General features: G+C 32.1%; 1 protein-coding gene and 2 long non-coding RNA genes across 6 annotated transcripts in view; 1 reads left to right on the plus strand and 2 right to left on the minus strand.

Annotated features, from left to right (window-relative positions):
• Positions 1 to 7,591, plus strand: part of LOC105342789 (NAD-dependent protein deacetylase sirtuin-2) — a 30,706-nt gene extending 23,115 nt beyond the window's left edge. The window contains exons 16-18 of one of the 4 annotated variants that reach the window (XR_010714984.1): positions 98 to 153; positions 5,849 to 5,938; positions 6,264 to 7,591. Coding sequence is in view for 2 of the 4 variants with exons in the window: in XM_034467610.2 (XP_034323501.2) it covers positions 98 to 138 (41 nt within the window). In the remaining 2 variants the exon portion in view is untranslated. Of the gene's footprint in view, positions 1 to 97; positions 154 to 5,848 lie in introns of all 4 variants that reach the window. The other 3 variants (XR_010714985.1, XM_034467610.2, XM_034467611.2) reach the window with 3 other exon arrangements.
• Positions 7,592 to 7,854: 263 nt separating this feature from the next.
• Positions 7,855 to 9,202, minus strand: LOC136269588 (uncharacterized). The gene is made up of 2 exons (XR_010714988.1): positions 9,079 to 9,202; positions 7,855 to 8,499 (listed from the first exon to the last, which is right to left on the minus strand). It is a non-coding gene; the product is annotated as an uncharacterized lncRNA (long non-coding RNA).
• A 3,146-nt stretch (positions 9,203 to 12,348) lies between these two features.
• Positions 12,349 to 15,321, minus strand: LOC117688871 (uncharacterized). The gene is made up of 2 exons (XR_004601240.2): positions 15,016 to 15,321; positions 12,349 to 12,966 (listed from the first exon to the last, which is right to left on the minus strand). It is a non-coding gene; the product is annotated as an uncharacterized lncRNA (long non-coding RNA).
• Between the last annotated feature and the right edge of the window lie 165 nt (positions 15,322 to 15,486).

The raw sequence follows: 15,486 nt of genomic DNA on the forward strand, positions 1-15,486 counted from the left end.
AAATTATTTAGGAATAAAGATATCATAATAAAATGCAATTAATTTACAACAACAAGCATGTCAAAGAAAGTTGGATTTTTAACATTAAAATTTTTAGAAAAAAATTCTACTGCTAAAAAAGGATGCTGCACTTCATGAAATTGATATTAGCAAGTAAGTATGGTGTTTTTAAGTAAATTCATTAAACAACCCCTGGAGGATCAGAAGAGCTGGCAAAAAGTTGGTGGGGGCCCTTACACAAAAAAAAAGATATATGTTGGCTATAATTTGTGAAATCCTTATGATAGCAAGATGATAGTATGAATATGTTACAAGTCTTCGCAGACTGTGATCTGAGCATGATGTCGTGCCAAAATGGGGTTTAAAATTTGATACAAAAATATAGATAACATAAATATAATACTTTTTCAAAGAACATGGCTGTAAAAAAGTCTGAAATTAATATCAAAGCAAAGTCACCGTTAATTAATAAAGGTTTTGAACCTGGTTAAATTTTATTGAGGAGGTACCTTAACTTGGTGGCCATATCTAAGTTATTACTGGTATTGCATGGTTCTATCTTCACAAAACTTTGATGATGCATCTTGTGATACATATGCACTCTACAGACTTTGATACTAAATATGATCCATTGGTTTTGTTTGCTCAATCTATGGTTGGATTATGCATCTTGTGATAAAATGCACTTGACAGGTTTGGCCATAGGTTTCAGGATTTTGGTTAAGGTCACATATCTAGGGAAACACTGTTACATATAATTATCCAAACTTACATGCAACTTAATGTGTGTTTGATTCTTCAAGCTTCTTCGAGCTGATTACATTTTGAAGTAAATACTGGTCATACCCCATTCAGACATGCCAAGTTAATTTATGTATAACTATTGATGTGTACTATAGAAATAGCTTCAGGTGCAGAACAGAAACTAGTTTATCCTGATGCTTGGGCAGGTAAAAGTTTTTTATTAAGGTTTTCGAGGTATAACGACCACATTTTGTACCTTATAAATGAATGGCCCAATATTCTTAATTATGATATCATTTTGAAGGTGTTATCAAATAAAAATACTCCACCAAAGGAATTTTCTATTGGTTAATACATGCATAAACTTTCTCTTTATTTAAATATGAAATAAAATGAATAATTTACCGCAGATATTTTGAGGAAATTAAAATTTTGTTTTTTTCATCAAGGGGAGATAACTCTTTTTAAAAAATTTAAAGTGCAAAATGACCAGCTCCTTATATGTTGTCTGTCATGTGAATTTGGTTCATTTCACTTTCATAGTTATCTAGCAATACATATTTAACTAGTTTAAAATGATTCAAAATTGTTCAATATCCCTTCATTATACATTGAATACCTTAAATTTCAATTTAAAGCAGGTTTAAATGTTGGAAGGAAATGCTTGCCCTAAGCTAGTACAACTTTCATGGTTCACTATGAATATGAAACATAAAGCTAGCTTCAGATATGAACATGATCTTGCAGATTATCAAGGACTCCAGTGCTAAATTCTAACATGATTATGTTGTTCTCATATAGCTGCATGCCCTTGGTGAGCTTTGTAATCTCTGATTACCTATGTTTATAAAATGAATTATAGCTGGTACATGTATGTGAATGATTTGTGAATCCTTTGTCTATTTCATCCTAAGACTAAATGTTAGAAATGGGTTTTAAATTCACAGATACATGCATTATATTTGATGAAATGCACAGTTAGATCGAATGTATGGATTGGCTAATAATGTACGTCTAAATCAAAGTCAGCTTGTCCTAAGTAGCATCAAAATGTGGATTGGATATTGTTATTATCCTATCTTTTTAATTTCTCCTGAATCCTTTTAGGGGTTGTTCGATACAACAAAAAAATTTCTATTGATACTAATACATTTATTTTAGTGGCACTAACACATTTACTTGGCGGTGCTATATAGACTACTGACATCACATGATTTGAATTCTTTGAAAGATCAAGTACGAGTTTAATTAGTTTGCTATTGATCATGATACTCTTCAGCCTCCGGCTCTCCACTCTAAGAATTTCCCTCGCATCCAGGGTATGCTTGGATAAAGGCTCATTGAATATTTTTTTATTTTCACAATATGTCAACACAGTACATGTATTAAGATTATTTATAAAGTAGAAATATCATTATCACAGTTTTTTACATACTAACAATAGTAAATGATTTAATTTTTTGGGGTTCAAAACAGTTTCTAATAAATGTTGGTTTGGAGATTCCCCTCTAATGAATGAAGATATCGGTATACATATGCATGTAAAAAAAAAAAAGGGCTTAATGGCATAAGTGAAAGATCAATTCAATCTGTAATATTTTACGTGAAATTGGGAGAGAAAATAAATACCAATGTGAATCATGCTAGGGGAAACCTACCAACTGACCCAATTTTGTGTAAATTGAGCTTAACAGGTGAAAATGTGCCCAATTTCAATGATGGTGCGAAATGTTTAATAATATTTCAAATAAAGAAAATATTCATATGAATCCCCTTAAAAAAATGCAAAATACATTACTTATCGAAGTATTTTTCATAAAAATATTTTTAATCATGATATGCACATCACATGTTTAAGAAGAACATATGACATCACAAAAATGCATCAAATATGAGTGTTGGATATAATCGCTGTTAATTTATGTAATGAATATTAAAAGAAATTTGCCGGTTTTTTTTGTTTTTTTTTTTTGTTTTTTGTTTTTTGTTTTTTTTTTATATATATATTTTATTCAGTAAATTACAAAATAAGCGAGGCAACGTCTCCGCAGAGACCCTCAGGTATATCGTCACCTGGGGTGCCAGGGGCCCCCTGGATCCGATAAGTTATAGCTTTATACAGTTTTATATAGTCTCATATCAACATTCAATATGCATTTGCAGTAAATGCATAAATACATATGATTATATTTTAAATGTGTCAATAAATTCACAACTTTCATACATTGTATTCCGAATATGGAAAAATATGTAGCAATAGAATTTTTTATATAATAAATATCAATCATATAATAATAATATATAATAATATTCAGTTTGAGTTATGTCATTAAATACATGTACATAATATAAAGAAAAATATTATGCATAGTTAATTTACAAAATGAGTTAGTTGGAGTATAACTAGTAGGGGTTTCTATGGACACTTTATTTTGAATCCCCTACTAACTCATTTTGGAAATTTGCCCTGTTAAAGTATTTATTCAAAAGTTAAACTAGTATCATTTTCAGATTTAAACTGAGCTTCAGACAGCCTTAATTTTTAATTAACACAGCTGTGTTTGCTATATGCGTCAATTCATTATAAGCGTGTTCAGCTATAAACGTGTCTTACTGTAACCAGCTGAAAGTTACTTTGATTTTTGGGAGTTGATTTTAATCAACTCTCCTATGCAGTTACTCTGGCAAACCGAAAGTGAAACAGTGTTTGGACCTAAGCACAAATCATCACCGCTGACAAGACTTAGTTCTCGGAAATAATCGATAAATTCGCTGTAATGAAATCTGAAGCATTGTTTTTTTAAGGAAACTGATTTATTGATACCTAAAAAATAGTCAGACTTTAAATGGTAGGAAACAATTTAGACATTTTTTGTAGTGGTACATGTATGTATTCCTACGCTAGAGTTTACTATAGTATCATTCAACCAGACAATCAGTGATTTCCGTTATTCTCCGACAAGCAGAGAATTTTTCTTGCTTGTCGGAGAATAACGGAGACAGCCGAGCGTCTGGTTGAACGAAGCTAGAGTTCAATATTGCTTGGATCCATACAATTTTTCAAAAATATTTTGATTACCGATACGTACGTTGATGGAATTAATAGTATCTTTAAACACAACATGATTCATATGGGGTTTTCTCGAAATTCTTTTCGGAAGAGTCCGAGTATTCATATTGTAAAAATGTGTGTAAATCAAATACATATAAGAAACCACTTGCCATGCAAAATAATATTATCGTTGATTCTAAAATAAATAATAATCGATAAAATCAACTCTGTCAGTACTTCAGTACTTTGATATAGTACATTTAAACAAGAGAGGTCATGATTCACTGATCTGACACACTTATATCAAACATAAAACATGTTTTACCTGTATTTTTAAATACCGATAGTAATCTACCAGTACATTTAATTTTTAATAATAATTTACATAAATTAAGTCCTTCAAGTTATTGTACTAACATTTATTGCAGTTTTTGAAGTGGGTTTATATACGGTAGATATTTTGTTTATTTGAAATGCTGTTAAACATTTTGCACCCAGGCACATTTTCACCTTTTAAGCTCGATTTACACAAAATTGGGTCAGTTGGTAGTTTCCCCTAGCATGATTCACATTCATTTGGTACTTACTTTCTCTCCCAATTTCACGTAAAATATACTAAGATTGAATTGATCTTTCACTCATGCTATTGAGCCTTTTTTTTTAAAATGCATATATACCAGTATCTCCATTCATTGGTTTACAGGTAGCAGAGGGGAGTATCCAAACCAGTAGTTTATGAATAGTTTTTTACCTAATACAAAGCTTTAAAACTGCTGATTTTATTAATTATTACTCAATATTGATAATATTGAATGTCATATCACTAATAAATACAACAGTGTCTATGTAAAGGAATCAAGCGGTTTTATTATGTTCACAAAATTTACTTGTAATGTTAGGATATACATTCCCTGAGAATGTTCAAAAGGAATGCAAATCGTGATGTCAAAGTTATTATGACATCATATCTTATGAAGTACAGACAGGTGACTTTCCACACATCGCTCTGAAATGATCTGGGCAGCCATAACATACCCACAAAGAGATTTTCATTCCCTGTTGACTGGCACTTACAAGCGTGCTTAACTGTATATTAATTATATACTGGTAGTTTTAATTTTACCATGTTCCAGATTTTTCTGTGTCAAAATGATATTTTATTCAATTAAATTACCTGAATTTCAGTACAAGGAATGAAAAATGGTTACGGCAGAGGTCGGTTTCTGCAGACAAAATCCGACAATACATACATATAAGCAAGAAACTGGCCATATATAACTAGTAAAGGGTAAAAAAAAAATTATGCTAATATTTCATATTTAAGTGATGTTTATTTATATTTGGGTGTTGATTTTAATCAACTCTCCTATGCAGTTACTCGGGCAAACCGAAAGTGAAACAGCTAGTGTTTGGACCTAAGCACAAATCAACACACCGCTGACAACATATAGTTCTAATTGATAAATTCGATGTAATGAGTTCTTAAGCATTGTTTTTCAAGGACACTTATCTATTGATACCTTGTAAAAGGTCAGGTTTTAAATGGTACGGATAATTTTGATTTTTTTGGAAGTCGTACATTTTATGTATTCCTACGCCAGATTTCATTATAGTCTCGTTCAACCAGACGCTCGGCTGTCTCCGTTAATCTCCGACAAGCAGAGAGTCTCTCTTGCTTGTCGGAGATTACTGGAGACAGCTGAGAGTCTGGTTGAATGAGACTAGAGATCAATTTGGCTTGGGTCCATACAATTTCTCATAACTATTTCGATTACTGATACGTAGTTTGATGGAATAATTCTTTGAATATCACACAACATGATTCATATTGAGTTTTCATGAAATTCCTGTGGGAGAATTCATATTATAAAAAATGTGCGTAATTCAAATACATATAGGAAACTACTTGCCATGCAAAATAACATACCGTTGATTTCAAAATAAATAATAATCGATAAAATCAACTCCTGTCAGTACTTCAGTACTTTGATAATATTTTTTTCTTGTTATCTAGATGATGTTTAATAATTCTTTTTCTACTTTTCTTGTCAGGTTAACATTACATGCATGGAAGCACTAGAGCTGCAGATTTACACCAAATGGATGTAACTGTTTGAGAAAGTTTATTCATTGGTATTACTGGTACAGTGTTTATTCATTTTACCGGTAGTTATATTTTTCTTCTGTTGTTTTTTAAACTGTTTGTGGTATATCCTTTTGACAGAAAATACATTGTGCATCTTAAATACACAATTTAATATGCAGAGAATTAATATAAATGTATATTCTTGATGATTAATTTAAGGAGTGAATTTAATAGCTACCCAATTTATACTTCTATAAAATGGGTTGTGGCAGTTTAATTACCGGTACACTTTGTTAACCATGAATTTGATTAATTGATTGAAATTAATTTTTGAAAAATCCAAACGTAATGTTACATGGATTGATACATTTTTTACTTTAGTCTTAAAGTGATGGAGACATCCCAACATCCATTCTTATCCAGTCGGAAGGGGTGTTTTAACCAGTATCAAATTATCTTAGAATCAATGCTTTTTATCCTTTTTTTGGGGTTATCTTGTGTTGAATAAAAGTGTTAATGAATAAATTTAAATGAACATGTCTATTGATGAATACATATTATATATATGTAAAAAAATGTTTAGTTATTATGATTATCAAAAGCATTTGTGCATGTGTATGCACGAGAGCAAACTGTGCAATATTTTTTAAGTTTCCTGTGTCTGATTTTAGTACATGTATTTTCCTGTGTAAATGTTAACGTTTTTTTCAAATGTGTCATTAACATTTTTAAGATGTTCGTTAAAGAAGGGAAGTTTTAAATTAATCAGTAATTCAATTATATGCTGATTTTCTCTGTCTCAGTAACTTGCACCTGTAAAGGATTTTTTCAACTGTGATATATGAATCCAAAATTTCAGAAAAGTAAATGTGTATGAAATGGTTTAAAGGGGCATGGTCACGATTTTGGTCAAAAAATATTTTTCCGATTTTAATATTTACAATGCTTCAGAAAGGCATTTTTAATAGGCAACCGGAATTTGAGTGTCATTAGTTGAGTTATAAACGAGTTACAGAGCTTAAAATTCTTTGCTATGTAAACAAAGTGTTTGTTTACATTTTGAACGTTGAAGTGAAAACTTCAGGTTTAAACTAAAACGAATGTTTTAAACGTTAGGAATTGTTTATCTATGCCTAAATACATAAAAAGATAGTCAAATAAGCTGGAAAAAGATTTTTTACTGGTAAATTGAACCTATGTAAACAAAAACAGGGCACGAGCCTTGTTTACATGACAAAGAATTGTGAGCCCTGTATCTTGCTTGTAACTCTACGAACGACTCTCAAAATTTATTTGATCATTAGAAATGCATTTTTAAAGCATTGTAAATAATAAAAACAGAAAAATAGAATTGGGCCAAAATCATGACCATGCCCCTTTAACATGTAATTGCCGAAATATTCTCATTTTGTTTCAGTATAAATTTACATGTACGAAGTATGTATACCTGCTTTCTCTCTCTCTCTCCCTCTCTCTCACAAAAGTATACCTGCTCTCTCTCTCACACACAAAATTTGTCCTGCTATAAAAAGGACTGTCATCAACTTTATTATAAGTGAAATATGAACTTCAACACAGAAAATTTGTTAATGAGTACATTTTATTCTTCTGTACATGTATATGTATACCTTTATATGTAGATGAATGCCTTTAAAATCTTATATGATTGATTATATTAGTTTATATAATTATATATATATATATATATATATATATACATAATAAAAGCTTAAAATGCTAAAACAGTTTCTGTAGTTTTAAAATTTTCAAAAACACACACATGTACCCGTATGTCGAATTTTTGGTGTAACATCATTACACTATTATAATAAATGTTTGCCCAGTAAATATATTATATACATGTAGCAATACAATATCATGGAGTAAAAGCACTTGAATGGTCTCTTTCAAAGTAAAAAAAAATACGAATTCAAAGAAAAAATCAAGAGTATTTTTGGAAATTGTAATGAGTTTCAACTATTCAAGGTTGCGGCTATGTCCTATTATTTTGGCTAGAACTGCGCAGAAGCAGATAACCTGTTGCCTCAGGTCTACTCAGAGGAGGAAGGCCATGATCTTCTCTGTAGAGTTCAACCAAAGCTGCATCAGCGTAATTAAAGTATATTTCAACCAGTTCCTCTGGCCTGACAGCTTCTATAGCTACACTTTCCATGCGTGCTCTTGCTAAGAATCCTACACTCAAGACCTTAGCTTCATATGAATAAATCTGGTAAGTGCGGGAGTTTGCAAAAGGGCGGACTACCCTATTTCCCAAATTATAGTCATAACCAGTGGAAATTTGACCCCTTGTACCTGTCCTTTTAGGTGCTCTTACAAACGAATTTACCAAATCCGCTCGGATAACGGCACCAGGTACTGCCAAGTTGTGTGAGGAATAGCAGACGCGATCATACGTTGCTCCTTGGACCACTTGGTAGTTTCTTCTTCTTAGGAAGGCAAAGCAACAGCCTACACACTCCAGGTTGAATGGAACATCAACGTTGTACCTTTTTCTGAAAATATTGCCATCCTCTGTTAGGCCAGAGTCTCGATTTTGAGCCTGGTTGCAATTTCTATGGTGGGGTTGATCAGCAGCTACTTGAGCCATTTTAGCAAGCTAAAGATAAAAAAATTTTGATCAGAGAAGCTCACTTGAGCTTGGATCAGCTCAGGTGGTCTAAAAAATAAGAATACAATGTAATTTTAAAATACAACTTAATCAATAAGCAGACAAAAGAAGCTTCAATGCACACAAACTCTCACAGAAGATATATAAAAACCTCTTGTTTTATTCCTTTCTTCAAATGATCTATAAATTACATTATCAACAGGGATTATCAGTGCATGTATGTAAATAATCTAAAGGAAATTAAATCCCCCGAAGGGTGGGGGTCATGAATTTCACAATTTATGTTCCCATATAAATTTGGTCATGATAATCTTGGCAAAGAAGCTGAGAATGTTTAAAGTTAATGGGTAATTGATGCACAATTGACAATGCATGACAAAGTGGACAAAAAAACGTAAGCAAGAGAATTCATGGCTATATCTGTGTTTATACCTCATATTTAAGGATATTTGTGTATAATATATAATCAAAAATAATATATATTTTAAAAATTCTGAGTATATAAATTATATCCTCTTGAGTTCCAACAACATCCCTTCTATTGGCATTATATGGGATTCAACCTACCCCTTCCCCTGCCTATTAGTTTTTAACTTCCTTATCTGTCTCTGTATTTGCCTCGATATCCTCAATGATGAAGACTTTCTCAAATGTAAACATAAAAAGCAATCTCTTTACCTAAAATCTACAGCACAGCAATAGATATGGCAGACATAGAAAGCACCTCGATTTGCAAAGCATCATGGGAGACCGGAACCAAAGGAAAAATGTCAATCCCGAATGTAATGCAGTGGCGTCGGAAACAAATTGAAAGTGGGGGGGGGGGGGGGGGGGGGCTAGACTAATCCTCAGATATCTTGACAAGCAAAGAAAAAAAAAACTAATTCCCAAATTCAGGAAAGGGGGGGGGGGTATACCTATAGAACCAAAAAAATTTTTTTCCCTAAATCTTCAAATTTCTAATCGGAGGGGGGGGGGGGTTTCTACACACAAATTTTAAAGAACGTGAGGGAATACACCGAGGCATAAACCCACTTGAGTCCACAATTTTTTTTCTTACAAATATTACCTTTGTTTCATTTATTAAGTACGTGTAATCTTTCGCATTGAATATTACCAAAACCTTAAAAAATTGACTTCAATTTTTATTGATTTTAAGACATTAAAATTTTGTAATGCGTCTCTCTCTCTCTCTCTGTTCTCGAGACTCATTACGTATTGACGTATCTTCCGTGGCAAGGCTTTCGTTACACAGCTCCACTGAGCACCAACACCCTAAAAGCAATATGAGCTGCAATTTGCATGATAAAAATTTTTTGACGAAAATGTTATTTTGTACTAAAATGACAAAAAATATCAAGGTTTTTTAATTTCTGTTAGCCCTATTTTTGTGGGACAAGCTGTTAAGAAGCCTTGATTGAAGCAAAATTGAATAATTGTCGTCCTGTACAAAAATTGAACTGCTACATATTCCTTACAAGAGAAATCTTTCTTCTGATAAAAATTAATGCTTTTTCAAATCTTATTTATCATAAAAAATTTAAGTTATATGCAGACTTAGCATACTAGCAGGTTTTTGCAGCAAAAAAATTCTTAAAAATACAGCTCAAATTGCTTTAAATTTTATTTCACAACACGAAGTTATCTCCCTTTAATTACTAACAACTGTACTACTAACCACTAGCTGTATACTAATGTATATCTCCTATCATTAACCTGCGCTCTCTAAATTACACTAAATTTATTAATAAACGAAATCTCTCAGCTTTCCTTCTCTACTTATAAAGCCTTTTACAATCTAGGTTCTCGGAGGTCACTAATACTCCCTTATAATATCTGACTCGGTTCTTAATTAATCTTTACCATCCTTACATTACCAACTTAGTTAGTAACCTTCAACTTTAGGAAACCTTGTAAAATCTCTGTATTTGAAATGATACAAAATACAAATTTTACAATTTATTAAAATAATTATCTAGAAAGAACAAGCAACTACGCTCTATCACTGTCGGAGTCTCTGTAGACTTGAAGTCTAGTCACCTACTCTATCTGAATTATTAAATTACCCAACTTCTCCCACAATGCATATATGTTGGAAAAGTAAAACGCCACAGTTTCAAATCCCTTATAACTCTCAAACTCTCTCCCAGGCCTCCTTGATGAAAGTAAAAACCAAAACTAAAACTTAATCCCTTGAACTTAATACTGTCCTAATAAAATTCTAGTATATTACAGGTACAAAGTTTGAATTCCGTAATAAAACAACAACAAAAAGAAAATCACTAGCTTCCTCAGCTAAGTGAATAAATTACCTAAATCTTAATTATGAAAACAACTTGAAACAATTTCAACAGAGAAATAATGTTTATGTCTCTGATTTCAATAAATTAATTCTTGAAGTTATCACCTGTTTACCCAAAATCACAAACAAATAGCAAATTTCAACGAAGTCTTATTCCTCAATGAAAATTCACTGAAATGACCAAAATTTCCTATAAAGTTCCACAAATATTCCAAAAGTTTCTAAAATGTGCTGGAAATAACCCTGGCTCTTGATCTTTTTAAAATAAAATTAAAAGTTATTTTAAAGTCTAAATTAAAAGTAAAACGCCCAACCCATGCTAGCTTCTAAATCCTAACCACTAATATGCAGCTTTTGGAATATTTGTGGAACTTTATAGAAATTTTGCACAATACTAAATTGAGCTTTGTTATTTAAATGAATGAACACCTGTGATGCCGTGGTGTAGCGGTTAGGGAGGAGTACTTGGAACATTTATAAGGAATAAGGAATCATTCTTTGAATATTATGAGGTTATAATTTTGGTTGGGGCTATCCAATAATTAAAGCCTAGAGGACTTTGATAGATTTGATCACGCCCCGACGGAGATTATCACCTCATAATATTCAAAGAATGATTCCTTATTACTTATATCTGTATAATTTTCAGCAACTGGATGATTAAGGAAGCTGGGTGGTCAACGAATTAGCCATCAGATTTACCTATGGTTTGTTTCGCTAAAGACTATAATTTCATAAAGAAAAAATCCATATTATTATTTTACCTTTTAAAATTGGGTATTTTTCTATACATGTATTTTTAAATCGAGCTCTTCTTTAAAAAGTAGATCAATACCGTCTAATTATGGCCACAACCATCGAGCTATCTTAAATATTAGAATATTGACATACTTATGTGATTTTCATGTTTTTTTAATTATGCAAACCCCACTTGCGTCCCAACAATATATGTCATTTGAATTTATTGCACTGTACATTATAAAATTAATTCATAGTGTTATCACATATACAATGAAAAATTTAAATATATATAGCTACAGTCTGTCCCAAGATATTTATGCTGCACATTTGGACGCCTGTGATAGAAGTGCAATTGAAATTGATGAAAGGGAAAATTTCCAAGATAACTTAATTCACACATTACCATTTTTCCCTCGTAAAAATTCACAGGAACAAAAAAAGATTTACTACAGAGATTTATAATGGGGAATGTTGACATCTTTTTTCCATTCGGAAGTCACTCGGAATACCTCACACAATTTTTCAACGTTATCATCCGGGCTTAATAATGGCTGATGCAAATCAAAATCCCCATAGACTTTCTATTTTTAGCCGTGTTTTGAATAATCGGATAGGCTAGAGGGGGCGTTTCGAAAGGGAAATCTTGGGATTTTTTCATACTATTGAATGAACATTGTCTGAATTAAGAGGTATTTATAAATATTGAATAATTTAAGAAAATATGCGGCAAAAATATCTTGGGACAGACTATAAACCCATCACTCTGAAATGAACAAAACTAATACACCTGCATATCTCAGTTTATAATATATTTAATACATGCCTCTTATGAATTTATAGATATCATACATTGACCATGCAATCTTAGAAATGTTTAGAAAAACATATATATACAATAAATTCAAACCAATTATACATTTAATGCATGAATAAATTCAGTAATTTATTAAATTAATGTACAGTATAATTTTACTTGCTTAATCGTGCCAATTCTTCATTAAATGTTTGAATAAACACTGGATCAATTTGCTGAAGTTGATTCATAAATTCATTCCTGTCTTTGGTGGACCATTCTTCAAACCACTGAGTAAAAAGTTTCACTTGGCACTGAAAGATACTGGGTGGTCTGTCTCTCACATTAAGAGAATGCATAGCATCAAAGAGAGTGTCCACATTGCAAGGACTGGCCTTCTCAAGGAGGTCTTTCATAAAATCAGCTTTCTGCATGGGTGACCAGGACTGAAACCAGTGTAGAGTGCATTGTTGTTCCTTCTCCACATTAGATAAGGACATAGGAACAAGCAGCAATTCTCCCCAAGTTTGTTTTCTTGATTTTGAATATAATGCAATTATGCCTAGAACACTTATGGTTGCATGCACTATCTATAAGTCATCTGATTTCATAAAGGGTGCTACAAAGAGAAAAAACACATTCTAATCAGTAAATGCATTCACGTTTATATCAAAGATAGTTATGGGTTTTTTTCCCGAAGCTGTGCTTTCACAACTGTAACAAAGTCACCCCTGCGAATGTGTTCGGAATGTTTTCTTTATCGTTGCTGTATGTAATAAATCCAGAGGTGCTCGAATGAAAGTTCACGAGACTTCACCGAGATTTGTTCAGTTTCTGTGAAATTTCGAGCGGAAGTATAAGTGTTCGGATAATATTCTCAAAATACGTAAGTACTGGTCGATTTTCATATCATATCCTACTTTGGTTTATGTTAAAACATCAACATCTTTTAAGATGTATGTCTTATTTCACCATCTAGCGGTTTTTTAAATTAAGCGATGATACTCGAAACAGAGTTATCGTTCGTGTTCAACCACGTGTAAAGTGGTTGATAATATAAACATTGGGTTGCTTAATAAATTCATTGCCATGTTTGATGCTTGTGGTATGCAATACCATGTTCAAAAAAAAAATGGGTGAATGTTTTGCATAAAAACTTAGTATATCAAGCCATTTTCAAGGAATATTCTGCATAAAATAGTACAGTCTGTTATTACTAGGTCAGGCGCGGATCGAAAATTATTTCTTAGGGGGAATGTCTACTACGCATGTTAATTGTCGCAACAGCAGAAAAAACTATTTTTGTATTGTCACATTTATTTCTAGGACACATTTTTACCCACCAATTAATGAAGATAAAGTTTAAAATCAATTAACCTCTAGAATTTATATTTCACTACAAGTACTTAGATTCTCTAAAACAGACTATAAACACGAGGCACGATTTAATTTTACTGCGAAACTGAAATGGTCAAATAAAACCACGTGATTTAAAATTTAAATGACAATAACATTCGCAGGGGTGAAAGTAACCTATATTTGTAATGCATGGCACCCAACACTATAATGAATTGTTAACTTTTGATTATTGCCTGACGTCATGACGTCAGGCATATCTAAGGTTCATTCAAACCATCGGCTTGAGATCTCAGTCGTTACGTGAATGGTAAGGCAGGACTTCACACCAATATGTCTCATTCATGTTTTTTCGCGCCGATTAGTGGATGAGTCCAAATTGGGGTGAGAATTCTCAAGAGCACACCGTGTGTATACATCACAGGCATGTAGCATCAGGGGAGGGTGGTGCCTCCCCCTTTTTTCGCAGCAGACACTTTTCTAAACTTTACATATAAAAACTTTTGTTGGAGCTGTATAATAAATGAAACTGAAACCAATGAATTCTTATTGAATTCAACTGAACTACCCTCCTCCCCACTATGGATTTGACAAGTATTTTCTTTCATGATTTTTTAACCCCCCCCCCCCCCCCCCCCACCCTTTGCCTTTTTTTTAAAATGCAATGCTTGTCAAGATGTTTTAGATGAAGCTGTGGGGGCCCTCTTCTCCACACACAATGCAAAACGATGATTTAATATCATTTCCTATTTCCTCATCTTAATACTAGCCAAGGGTTTTTAGTCCACTTTGCTCCCCATAAATTTATGGGGAGCGAAGTCATGGATACCGAAAAACCCTTGGCTAGCGAACTGAAGATACTATGGTTGGAAATTTAAAAAATGCCTTTGATTTTGGATCTTAATATAACAAATACAATTCATAATTTGACTGTTTTATCTTATCCATAATTTGCAATTATTTTATACATGTATACATATATCATACATTAAATTCATAAAATAATTTGAAATAATTTGATTTTTAGTCATATACAACTAAGGTGAAAGAAAAGACTAAAGTTTCCTTTCATAGCCTAATTGATACATTGCATGCTTCAATTAAATAATTTTTGTTTAGTCAGGAAACTTAAAGCTTTTTGGAAAGCTATTATAGGCCTATAACGTTAGGCCTTCTTGTAAAAGTTCATATGCAATATGCTAAAGAAAAGCGAACTTTAAATTTTCCGCATATGGTATCGAAACGTTAGAGTGTGTAAAACACCCAAAAGTCAATATACTGTATTAAAATCATTATACATTGAAAATTATACCTCAATTCATAGTTCGAGAAACTTTTACAATATTCTTCTTTTGAGGAAATTCTAGATGATTGCTTACTCGATTTGTTAACCCAATCCCCCTCCTACAACCACACACAAACACACATAAATGCATGCGTAAACTGTTTGCATGACTTGCTCATATCTCTATGTTGTTTTAATGGTTTATGTTTCTTGCACATTTTACTGTGTTTCAGAAAGAATTCCTGCTCTCTACCATTCTTTTTTTTTTTTTAAATGTTATCAAACATACAGTAGAGAGTTTTATTCTCTTTTGAGAAGGGGCTACACCTGTCCATTTCTCAAAATAGAATAATAATTTTCTTATCATGTATATGTAGAGTTAGCATCTATTAATATGTTCTCATAAGACACACCAATGAACATCTTCGTAAAAATTTGTAGTAAGATTACAGAATTTGAGGTGTATGCAACGACCCGAAACTGAACGCACGACAAACA

Source organism: Magallana gigas, chromosome 6 (assembly GCF_963853765.1).
Source record: "Magallana gigas chromosome 6, xbMagGiga1.1, whole genome shotgun sequence".
Classification (NCBI taxonomy): Eukaryota; Metazoa; Mollusca; class Bivalvia; order Ostreida; family Ostreidae; genus Magallana; species Magallana gigas.